Raw genomic sequence first — 12,295 nt, 5'->3', positions numbered from 1 at the left:
GGAGTGACTCCCTGTGACCCTGTGCAGGTACTGTGTCCTGGACACTATGGGATTTCCTGTGTCTCTATAGATTATAACTCAACCACCCCAGGGGTGGACCACCAAATCTTAGCCTGCCAGGGACCCTGGACTGCTCTGGGTGGTCACCTGTTGAGAAACACAGTTAACTTACTGTCTGTTTCAAAACAAAAAATAAAAATGGCCAGGGGTATAGTCAGAGGTAGAATGCCCTGATAGGACCAAAACTGGTATTTTAACCTGGGCAACCAGGCTCCAGGCTTCATGCTCTAACCACTACAGCACACTGCTTCATGGGCATGCTCTGTGACTGACTCTTAGTCATTCCTACTAAAATTCCCTTGATCACTCAAATTTCTCACTTGGGACAAAATTCTGAACTACAATTAATGCAAAATCCTAAAAGCCCAAGATTTTAAATAGTCTCAGCTTCCCACCTGGCAAGATGTGTATAATAATAGCATGACTTATAGGATTGGTATAAGGAATAAATGAATTAATTGTGTGTGAAGTGCTAAGTCATAGAAAAATACCTAGTATACCATAAACATATTAATTGTTAAATAAATTTGTGTTTAAAATATGCTACACTAGCATAATGACCACTCACCATGAGGCTTATAAGTTTAAATGATTAGCTTAGGCCTAATAGAAAGAATATACAGGCTTTTTCCCTACAGAGCTGGGTGTGTAGCTCAGAGGTAAAATGCCCCTGGATTCCATCCCTAGTGCCACAAAAAAAATAATAAAATTAAAAATAAACTTAAGTGTAGATTCAATTTAGAGTATGCATTCTATAAGTGGGTGTTTTTTAGGGAGAGGCCTTTCCCATCACTCACATTCTGTTGTACCAAGAGACATTTTAAATAATCCTTTGACTTGTGGCGAAGCAACTCACTTGTTTTAAAAGCACAAGGGGGACTTCCGGGAAGATGGCGACAGAGAAAAGCGGCACTTACAAGTCCTGTAACAATTGATCTCTATTACCACAAAACCAGCACCTTTCAGAGCCAGAAAACACCATCAGCAAAGAAATAAAAACTGTAAATACAAGGGACAGAGAAAAAGAGGGCTGGAAAAACGAGACACCAGAAAGAAACCAGCTCACAGTGCCGCAGCTGCCGCAGCGCGGAGCAGCCGGAACCGTGGCACGGAGCGGCTGGAGCCGCAGCGCGCATGGGCTACATCTTCCCTTGCAGCACCAGGCTCCAGAGAGGAGGGAGACTCAGAACAGAGCTCAAATCCAGAGAGGAGGTATGCCGGCCTCACAGCCTAGGACGCAGCACCAGCACCTTACTGCCAGCGGCAGTGGTGAGTTCAACAGATGGCATCAGACCAACGCACTCAACCAGCCACCAGGAGCCAGAGAGGAGAGGTGGACAGCAAGCCGAGGTGAGCAGCTGCTGAACAGCCGGGTGGCAGTTAGCAGTTTTTTCAGCGCAAGGTGCATCTAAAGCTCCCAAGGGCTGGATATAGCACACCCCGCAGGGACTCAGAGGAGCTCAAAACCAGAGAAGAACTACACCAACCTCACAGCCGAGGACACAGCAGCAGTGCTTTACTGCCAGCGGCAGCGGCAAGTTCACCGGACGGCTCAAGACCAACGCACTCAACCAGCCACCAGGCTCCAGAGAGGTGGGGTGGACAGCAAGCTGAAGTGAGCAGTTGCTGAACAGCTGGGCGGCAGTCAGCAGTTTTTTCAGCGCAGGGAACATCTAAAGCTCCCAAGGGCTGGGCACAGCACACCTGGCAGGGACTCAGAGCAGAGCTCAAAACCAGAGAAGAAATACGCCAGCCTCATGGCTGAGGGTGTGGCAGTGGTACCATATTGCCAGCGGCGGCAGCTGCAAATTCATTGAGTCCACTACATCTCCATCAGCGCACTCAACAACCGTGAGTCAAATTGCGGCCCCTAGGGGAGAAATCCCAGTACTGCACTCCCAGGGACTTGCGCAGATAATCTCCCTGGGTTGGAGATTTTAGCAGTCCACCCCAGTGGGGGAGTGGCAGTGGCGGAGATATCACACCATAGTCACAACTCCCCGCTGGAGAACGCCCAACCTGGCACCCTCCATGGTCTAAGCAGCCTCGATTGACTCCCTGGGTCTGAGACTTTGCGATACAACCCAGTAAAGGAGTAGTGGTGACTGAGATACCACAAACTCGAGATCCAGAGCACCTTAAGCGAACTCGTAGTGACCCAGGGAAGAACCCAGAGAAGGCACAAACTTCCAAAATCATGGGAAAGAGGAATAAAAATGGAGCAGTGAATGCCCACAACCCCACAACATCAGAACCTGATAACACAGAAATACAGAGATCTCTAGAAGATAAAGTCAGGAAAATAACTTTAGAAATAATAGAGGACTTTCAAAAAGAATTCAGAGAGAGACAAAAAGAGATAAAGGATGCAATCATTGAAATAAAGGCCTCAATTCAAAGTATAAACAACAGATTAGACCACATGGAGAACAGAATCTCGCTTCTTGAAGATGATCACTCCAAAAATGAATGCATAGTTTCTAATTTAGAAAAAAAAATCCAACAGCAGGAATCTGACACTGAAGAAATATGAGCCCATTTTAAGAGAGCTAACCTAAGAATAATTGGAATAGAGGAGGGAAAAGAAGGTGAAACCAAAGGGATCAATAATCTCTTCAAGGAAGTAATAGCAGAAAATTTTCCAGACATAGAGCAAGAGGTCGATACACAGGTCCAGGAAACTTACAGAATTCCCTTTAGACAGGATCAGAGAAGAGGATCCCCACGCCACATAATTGTCAAAATAACTAATGTGGAAGCCAAGCAGAGAATCTTAAAAGCAACAAAAACAAAAGGCCACGTGACATTCAGAGCCAAAACAATTAGAATCACTACAGACTTCCCAAACCAAGTCATGAAAGCCAGAAGTACGTGGAGTAACATATTCCAAACTCTGAAAGAAAACAACTTCCAGCCAAAAATTTTCTACCCAGCAAAACTATCTATCAAATTAGATGGGGAAATAAGAAGCTTCCATGACAAACAGAAACTGAAGGAATTTATGTCTTCAAAACCAGCGCTAGAGAAAATACTCAAGGAGATTAACTGCAAAGAGGAAATGGGTAATACACGCCAGAACCAAAGAAACAAGAATTCCCATCCAGCAGACAACTAAGCAAAGAAGAATAAACAGTATCTCAAACACAAATAAGATCTTAACATGTTGGGAATTAAAAATTATCTCTCTATAATCACACTGAATGTAAATGATCTCAACTCCCCAATAAAAAGACATAAAGTGGCAAAATGGATTAAAAGCCAGAATCCATTCATCTGCTGCTTACAAGAAACACACCTTACAAGTAAAGATAGGAATAAACTCAAGGTAAAGGGCTGGAGCAAGGTAATCCATGCTAATGGTACTCAAAGACAAGCAGGAGTAGCAACTATGATATCAGACAAGTTGGACTTCAAACCCAAACTTATTATAAGAAATAAAGAAGGTCACATTTTATTGGTAAAAGGAATAATCCAGCAAGAGGAAATAACAATAATCAACATCTATGCCCCAAACATAGGGGCAGCTACTTTCATAAATCAAACTCTTTGTGACATGAAGTCACACATAAATCCCAACACAATAATACTGGGAGACTTCAACACACCTCTCACAATACTAGACCGATCTTCCAGACAAAGGGTCAGTAAAGATGCCTCAGAACTAAAGAACACCATTAGCCAAATGGACCTGTTGGACACATATAGAACATTTCACCCAACTACAGCAGAGTTTACATTTTTCTCAGCTGCTCACAGAACCTTCTCCAAAATAGACCACATCCTGGGACACAAAATGAGCACTAGCAAATTTAAAAATGTTACATACTTCCCGGTGTCATTTCAGACTATAATGGAATGAAACTAGAAATAAACTATAAGAAGACCCAGAGAAACAAAATAAACATGTGGAGACTGAACACCACACTTCTAAATGAAGAATGGGTCATAGAAGATATAAGAGGTGAAATCAAGAAATTTCTAGAAACAAATGAAAATAATGATACAACATATTAAAACCTCTGGGACACTTTGAAAGCAGTATTAAGAGAAAAATTTATAGTATTAAGAGAAAAATTTATAGAAGATGGAAGGACCTTCCATGTTCATGGATTGGCAGAATAAATATCATTAAATGGCCATCCTCCCAAAAGTGATCTACAGATTTAACGCAATGCCCATTAAACTACCAAGATCATTCCTCACAGACATAGAAAAATCAGTCCTTAAATTTATCTGGAATAACAAAAAGCCCAGAATAGCCAAGGTAGTTCTCAGCAACAAAAACCACGCAGGAGGAATCACAATACCTGACTTTATACTACAAAGCCATTGTAATAAAAACAGCATGGTACTGGCAAAAGAACAGATATATAGACCAATGGAGCAGAATAGAAGACACAGAAACAAGTCCACACACTTTCAACCAATTGATTTTTGACAAAGGGGCCAAAAACATACACTGGAAAAAAGATAGCCTGTTCAACAAATGGTGTTGGCAAAACTGGTTAACCATATGCAGAAAACTGGAAATTAATCCCACTTTTTCACCCTGTACAAAAGTCAACTCATGATGGATCAAAGACCTTGAAATTAAACCAGAGACCTTGAAGCTCCTTGAAGAGGGCATAGGTCCAACACTGCAACACATAGGCACAGATAAACATTTCCTCAACAAGACCCCAAAGGCACAACAAATTAAAAGGAGAATCAATACATGGGATTGCATGAAACTGAAGAGCTGTTCAGCAAAGGAAATTATCAAGAACCTCAATCGAGGGCCAACAGAATGGAGTGAATGTAACGCAGAAGTGCTCCACTTCACAGCAGAGAGCTGCGTTGAAAGTCAAATGTCCACAAAGGAACTCCTCTATATAAGGGGGCCTTGCTAAATGCTAACATAAGACTTTCTTTTTTTTTAATTTTTTATTGGTGCATTATATTCATACAACTTATTGGGGTAAAAAACTTGTGTGTACAAACATGTACTCATCGCTGATTTAACCCCTACCCAAATCCCACCCCATTCCCTCCCCGTCCCTCCCTCCCTTGCTTGGCTTAGTGATTGACTTCGATATGTTTAAGTACATTGTGAGCTTTAGAGATTTTTCTCTTCCCCCTCCTTTCTCTTCCTTTAGGTTATCTTGTTTGCTCCTCTTTTCTCCCTAAGATCAAAGCTCTCACATAAACCAATGAGAGCAGATTCTGTTAAAGGCAGAGAACAATCTCAGCTCTGCCGCTGTGTGTGTGTGTGTGTGTGTGTGTGTGTGTGTGTGTGTGTGTGTGTTATAGGGGATAGAACATAGGGGATTCTACCTCTGAGCTACACCCTCAGCCCTTATTTGGTTTGGTTTGGTTTGGTTTGGTTTAGTTTTGAAACAGGATCTCACTAGGTTGCTGACCCTCAGCCCTATTTTATTTTTTATTTTGAAGCAAGGTCTCACTGTTGCTAACACTGGCCTCAAACCAGCTATTCTCCTGTCTCAAACTCCCATGTAGTGGAATTGCAGGTCTGTACCACCATGACCGGCTAGAGCTCTGCCTTATTTATTTAGTTATTTATTTATTTCATTGTACTAGGAATTGAACCCAGGGACATTCTACTTTTGAGCTTCATTCCTAGCCCTTCTCATTTTTTTTTATTTTGAAACTGGGTCTTACTAAGTTGCTGAGAGTCTCACTAACTTGCTGAGGCTGGCCTTGAACCTGTGATCCTCGTGTCTCAGCTTCCCAAATACTAGGATTACAATCATATACCACCACACTCTACTTCAAGTTCTGCCATTTTAAACCTTAACGTCACTAACTAGCAACATATCCCCTCTATGTTTTATTAACTATCAACATAACCTAATGGAGGTATGCATCATTATTTTTCCCCACTTTATAGCTGAGGACACTCAGTTTGATAACTTGGCAAAATTCACTAAGCAAGGAATGGCCAAACCTGGATATGTGGCCAGAGTACTCTGTGCTCCCAAGTTCCACACATAACTACACAGAGAAGAAAACAGAGGCCAAGAGGGTGACATTAATTACGCAGGGTGTGTTAGCTGGTTAAATTCAGACAGGATTCAGAAAAGTGCCAAATAATACAGATTTCTGCTCTCCATTGGTGAAAGCAACTCAGTGTTTGTTTGTCTGTTTGCTTGCTTGCTTGCTTGCTTGCTTGATTGATTGATTGATTGATTGTTGAACTGGGGGTAGAACCCAGGGATATTCTGAGCTATACCACCAGCCTTTTTTTTTTAAACAGGGTTTCACTAGGTTGCAGAGGGCCTCTCTAAATTGCTGAAGCTGACCACAAACCTGCAATCCTCCTATCTCAGATTCTCAATTTCTGGAATCACAGCCATGCACCCCACTACAACTCACTCTTTATGAACCAAACACCAGCCACAGCTCCCACACAGGGACCTGTAACTAAACATACCCTATGTTTACCTTCTACAGGTGAAGTCCATGTGGAAGGACAGGAACATTTTTACATGGAAACACAAACTATCCTGGCTATCCCACAAGAAGAAGATAAAGAAATGGTGTTACACCTTGCAACGCAGTTTCCAACCCATGTGCAGGTAAAGGGGTATTTTTGGAAATAAGACTCTTGTCCCTTGAACTCCATGTACCTTTAATACTAGCTAAAGTTCAGCATGAATAAAATGAGATAAAAACTTTTCAAAGTGATCAGGAAATTGTGCTATCTTCCAAAACCTTGGGCAAAACTCACCTGTCTCTTTTAATAACTGATAGTGTAGAAGCCAGACACAGTGGCGCATGCTTGTAATCCCAGCATTTGGGAGGCTAAAACAGGAGGATTATGGTTCGAGGACAGCCTTGGTTACTTAGTAAGGCCCTCTGCAACTCAGTGAGACTCTGTTTCAAAATAAATATTTTTTAAAAATAGGGCTGGGGGCGTAGCTGGGAAGTAGAATGCCCCTGGGTTACATCCCCAGTACTGAAAAAATAAAAAAACTGATAGTGTAAAGCTTAATCTAGATGAGATCAAAGCTTAAGTGTTACTTTTTTTTTTTTTTTTTTGGTGGTACTGGGGTTCCTGGAAGCCCTTCTACCTCCGGGCTACACTCCCAGACCTATTTTAACATTTTTATTTGGAAACAGCGCGCGCGGCTGGCTTAGGAAACAGGGTCTCCTAAGCCAGCGCGCGCGGCTGGCTTCGAACCTGCGCGATCCTCCTGTCTCTGCCTCCCAAGCGCGGGGATTACAAGTGTGCGCCACCAAGCCCGGCTAAATGTTACATTTTAATCTCCCTCTGTGTAGCATTTGCATTGCTATTCTATATGGGTATCCTCATAGATTGGCGGTGCAAACATAAAATGATTGAACTTCCAAGACATTTTTGACCTGACTCAGTAAATAGCAGGTGAATTCCAGTCCTGTGCCACTGGCTGAGGTATAAGGCATTGCTGCACCCAGAGAAGTGAAGAGAATCTCCCAATATTCCCCTTTTCCAAAATACGAAGCCGTTGTTCCTCTAACAGTGCCAGACATGAAGAAATACTTTAAAAACCACCCTGGGGGAGAAGTAACAGCAGTAAGAGGGAAAGCGGAGGCCCCTCGTGGAACACAGGTGAGCTAGCGTCTAGAGGTCCTGAAGCGGTGGCTCCATGGGAGGAGGAAGCCACCAGCTGCTACTCCAAGGTCACTGACTGTGCAGGGATGGGGCTGTGGCCTCCTCAGTTGCAAGTTCTGAGGTGGGTGGGGAGGAGTGAGGAGATATAGGCTTTGCCCCTAAGCAGCTGTGTGATCTCTTGCATGTAGCTGGCCATCGATATCCTTTCCTGTTATTGAGAGAGTTGATACAGATCATCTCTGAGCTCCCTTTTGGCAAGGTGTCTATGGCTCAGAGCTACAAGCATAACATGTATGTGCCAACCACTGCCACCTGCCACCAACATCTAGGTTACATTTATGACCAATGACAAGCATTTCCTGGAGGTAACTAGGGCACTGGGTGACCACACCCTGTCATAGCCCAGGACCCAGAGCAGAATCAGAAGCAGCTCCAGAGAAGAATTTGAACAGACATTTCTGCAAAGAAGTCTGGCCAGGTGTGGTGGCATACATCTTTAATCCCAGTATTTTGGAGGCTGAGACAGGAGGATCACAGGATCACAGCCTCAGTAACTTAGTAAGACACTGTTTTGAAGTAAAATAGTGCTGGGGGTGTATCCCAGAGGTAGAAGGCCCCTAGGTTCAATCCCCAGTACCACAAAAAAGAATTTTTAAGTTTTAATAAGCACATGATAAAATATTCTTTATCATCCATCACCAGAGAAATGCAAATCAAATCTACAATGAGATGCCACTTCACATAGTAGTGTCTATTATCTAAAAGATAGAAAATAATAAGTATTGGCAATGCTGCAAAGAAGTTAGAATCTCTATAAATTGCTGATGGGCATGAGGAATGGCATAGCCACTTTGGAAAACATTTTGGCTTCAGGATGTTAAAGATAAATTGACCACATGACCCAGCAATTCCATAAATTCCAAGAGAACTGAAAACATATCCACATAAACAGTATACACAGATAAGAGCCAAAAACAAAAATGACCCAATGTCCATCAACTGATGAACAGATAATATCCTATATATCCATACATGGAATATTATTTAGTCATAAAAAGCAGTGAAATACTCACACGTGCTACAACATAGACAATCCTTGAAAACCTTATGCTAAGTGAGAGAAGCCAGTCATAAAAGACCGTATATAGCCAAGCATGGTGGCACAAGCCTATAAACCCAGTACTTGGGAGGCTGGGCTAGGAGGATTGCAGGCTTGTGATCAGCCTTGGCAACCTAGCGATACCCTGTTTCAAAACAAAAATTTAAAAATAAAAGGGTTAGGGGTGTAGCTTAGAGGCAGAATGCCTCTAGATTAAATCCCCTAAACTACAAAAAAAAAAAAACAATGTAGTTATACAATTTGATGTATATGAAATGTCCAGAACACTCAAGTCTGTAGAGACAGAAAATAGATTTGTGTTTGCCTAGAGCTGGGAGCTTGGTGGAAGATGAAGAATGGCTGTGTAATGGACACAAGGTTTCTTTGGAGATGCTGAGAGTGTTTTAAAATTAGCTTATGATGGTTGCACAACTGTGTGGTATTTGTCAAATTGCTGAATTTTTCCTTACTGAGCAGCGAGGAAGTATGTGGGTGAGGAGGTAAACTAAGATTGTGTTTACGTGGTTCTGGGACTTTCCTCTTACAGGAGTATGTGTCTGCAGCACTCAGCGTCCCCAGGAGCCGAATCGCCTGCCACATGAAAAGAGCGGGAGGAGCATTCGGGGGGAAAGTGACCAAGCCCGCCCTGCTGGGCGCCATCAGTGCTGTGGCCGCCCACAAGTAAGAGCCGCGTTAGGTGCCACCTCGCAACGAGCATGGACGCTCCAGACTTCCCCCCAAACCCTCAGCCCACTCCGCGGAAGTTGGCTGCGTGGATAGAAAGTCAAAACCTGAACCACAAGTGATGTACCTTGTTGTGAAATAAGCCAGGGCTCTGCTGTTCACTGTGCATCTGCCTCGGCCAGATAGATCGTCCAGACCCCGAGTAGCTGTGATCTGTGAACCTCCTCACTCCCAGAGTTCACTGAGCACAGGACAAACTAGACCTATCCCAGGCTACCACTACAGAAAGGAAAACTCTGAGCGCCTCAGCTCATTGGTACTTTCCAATAGTAGAAAAAGATGCCCTTTAAGTAACAGATTTGCAGGGTCTAGAGACATTCCACCAGAAACCAGAGTCCTTGATGGATATTTTATGAAAGAGAACTCTGAATTCAAGGGAGGCTAAGCTTGGCAGAGCACCTGATCTCAACTTTTCAGCCTGGACATTCCCCTTATGGTAATATTTCAGTGTCCTCTTTCCTATCTCAAGGTGAAATGTATAATAATAAAATCTATTTTTGCACAAAATGTCAAAATGGCATACAACTCTTTAATGTAATATACAATAAATAAAAGGGAAAAATTTTATAGCCAAATAACATATCATTGCAAAGTGTAAATGTTTGGACATGACTAAGTCGGAATCATCCATTTTTTTTTATTTTAATGCCCCTACAACTTCCAAAATGTTGTTTAAAGTGTGTTACTACCCCTACTAAAACCCTCTAAACTGTGGGGCATGGTGGTGCACACCAATAATCCCAGCTACTTATGAGGCTGACGCAGGAGGATTACAAAGTCGATTTAACATTTTAAAAGACTGGATTGTACTTTAGTGATATAACAGTTGCCTTGCATGAGTGAGCTCCTGGGTTTCATACCCAGAAACACACACACACACATGAATACTCAGCTAGATTACCTCAAGCCCCTTCCCCCAGCTCTGTTTCTATGACTTTCTGAAGCACCCAGCATATTAACAGAGTTGTTCCCATAGGACCGGCCGCCCAATCCGATTTGTCCTGGAGCGTGACAATGACATGCTGATAACTGCGGGCCGCCACCCACTCCTGGGGAAATACAAGGTGAGCAAGAGCAGCGAGTCCTGCAAACTGCCCGAGATGCCGTGCTGTGTTCACCAGGCCACAGTGATCTTCACTGCTAACAGATTCCACGCCACTGGAGAGGGATGCTTGCATGCAACCTAAAATGAGTCAGAACCTTCGGATGGAATCTCATCCAACTTGGCCGCCAGCCTTAGTGTTCCCCTGGTGACCACTGCATCCAGGCACATGCCCGAGCGAGGCGTGGGTGGACGGCCATGAGCAGATGAGCTTGTGCCGTATAGTTTTGATGTGAGGAAGGACTGTTGAGAAAACTGCCTCACTTGTTATCACTTTGCAGATTGGCTTCATGAATAATGGTGTGATCAAAGCCGCTGATGTTGAATATTACGTCAATGGTGGATGCACTCCTGATGAGTCTGACATGGTAAGTAGGAAACTCACCTTTTCCGTAGCTTGCCAATGGAGCTGTATATGTCATGCTTATTTACATGTCTTATATATTAGATAAATTCTGTTAAGGATTGTTTATTGTTTTATTGGGGTTTTTTGTGTGTGCAGTACTGGGGATGGAACCCAGGGGCATTCTACCTCCAAGCTACACCCCCAGCCCTATTTTTTATTCTTTAATTTGATACAGGGTCTCACTGAGTTGCAAAGGGCCTCACTAAGTAATAGCTAAGGCTGGCCCCGAACTGTGATCCTCTGATCTCAGCCTCCAAAATGCTGGGATTACAAGCATGTGTCACCACAACCAGCTCCTGTGAATGGTTTAAGTTATGTTAGAAACAAATTTTAGGAGCCGGGCATGGTGGCACACGCTTGTAATCCCAGCATTTGGGAGGCTGAGACAGGAGGATTGCAGTTCATGGACAGCCTCAGCTACTTAGTGAGGCCCTTTGCAACTCAGTGAGACCCTGCTTCAAAATAAAGAATAAAAAATAGGGCTGGAAGTGTAGCTCAGATGTACAATGCCCCTGGGTTCCATCTCTAGTACTGCAAAAAAAAAAAAAAAAAAAATAGGGCTGGAGGTATAGCTCAGAGGTAGAATGCCCCTGGATTCCATCCCCAGCACTGGGGGGAAAAAAAATGATTACAAGTGAGGGCCACCTACTTACCAAGTTATTTTTTATTTAATAAATTTTTGTACTTGGGAGGCTAAGACAGGAGAATCCCAGGTTCGTGGCCAGACTCAGCTACCTAGTGAGGCCCTCTACATCTTTGTGAGACCCTGTTTCAAAATAAAGACTAAAAAAAAAAATAAAAATAGGGCTGGGGTTGTAGCTCAGAGGTAGAATGCCCCTGGGTTCAATCCCCAGTAACACACACACACACACACACACACACACACACACACACACACACACTAACTTGGCAAGGCACTTTACTTCTGCAGATGAATGTACAACCAAAAAAAGTCTGGTAAGCAAGCACACCAAGAGGGCAGTCTGTTCGCTCAGCTTTTATCCCTAACATGATCCAGCCTCTTGCCCTGATTGGTGAGGCCTTGGTTCATAACTCTGCACCATTGGCTATTCTCTAAGACAGAAAGAAATTCTGAAATAAAGTTTTGACAAGGAAACAAAGTTTAAAGTACAATTCTGCAGCAACTGACTTACTTGTAGGACAGGCAGAAGTTTTGAAACAAAGCTTAAGGCTCTGAAAGAATCTGGGCAATCAAAGCTCATAGGAGCTAAAATGGCCACCACTGGGGAAGGGTCTCCAAGTGGAGCATACAGACAAAGGCACGCAAGTTAC

At 43.3% G+C, this 12,295-nt stretch overlaps 1 protein-coding gene across 1 annotated transcript in view; it reads left to right on the top strand.

The window, feature by feature from the left end:
- LOC308279790 (aldehyde oxidase 4-like) overlaps positions 1–12,295 on the top strand; it is a gene marked incomplete at both ends in the record, with an annotated part of 77,923 nt that overhangs the window by 47,417 nt on the left and 18,211 nt on the right. The window contains 4 exons of the mRNA XM_080719959.1: positions 6,511–6,635; positions 9,298–9,431; positions 10,471–10,558; positions 10,878–10,964. Of these exons, the coding sequence (XP_080576085.1) occupies positions 6,511–6,635; positions 9,298–9,431; positions 10,471–10,558; positions 10,878–10,964 (434 nt within the window). The remainder of the gene's footprint in view (positions 1–6,510; positions 6,636–9,297; positions 9,432–10,470; positions 10,559–10,877; positions 10,965–12,295) is intronic.

The sequence above is a fragment of the Muscardinus avellanarius genome, assembly GCF_963383645.1.
Source record: "Muscardinus avellanarius genome assembly, chromosome: 2".
Taxonomy (NCBI): domain Eukaryota; kingdom Metazoa; phylum Chordata; class Mammalia; order Rodentia; family Gliridae; genus Muscardinus; species Muscardinus avellanarius.
This window is presented reverse-complemented; position numbering and strand designations above follow the sequence as displayed.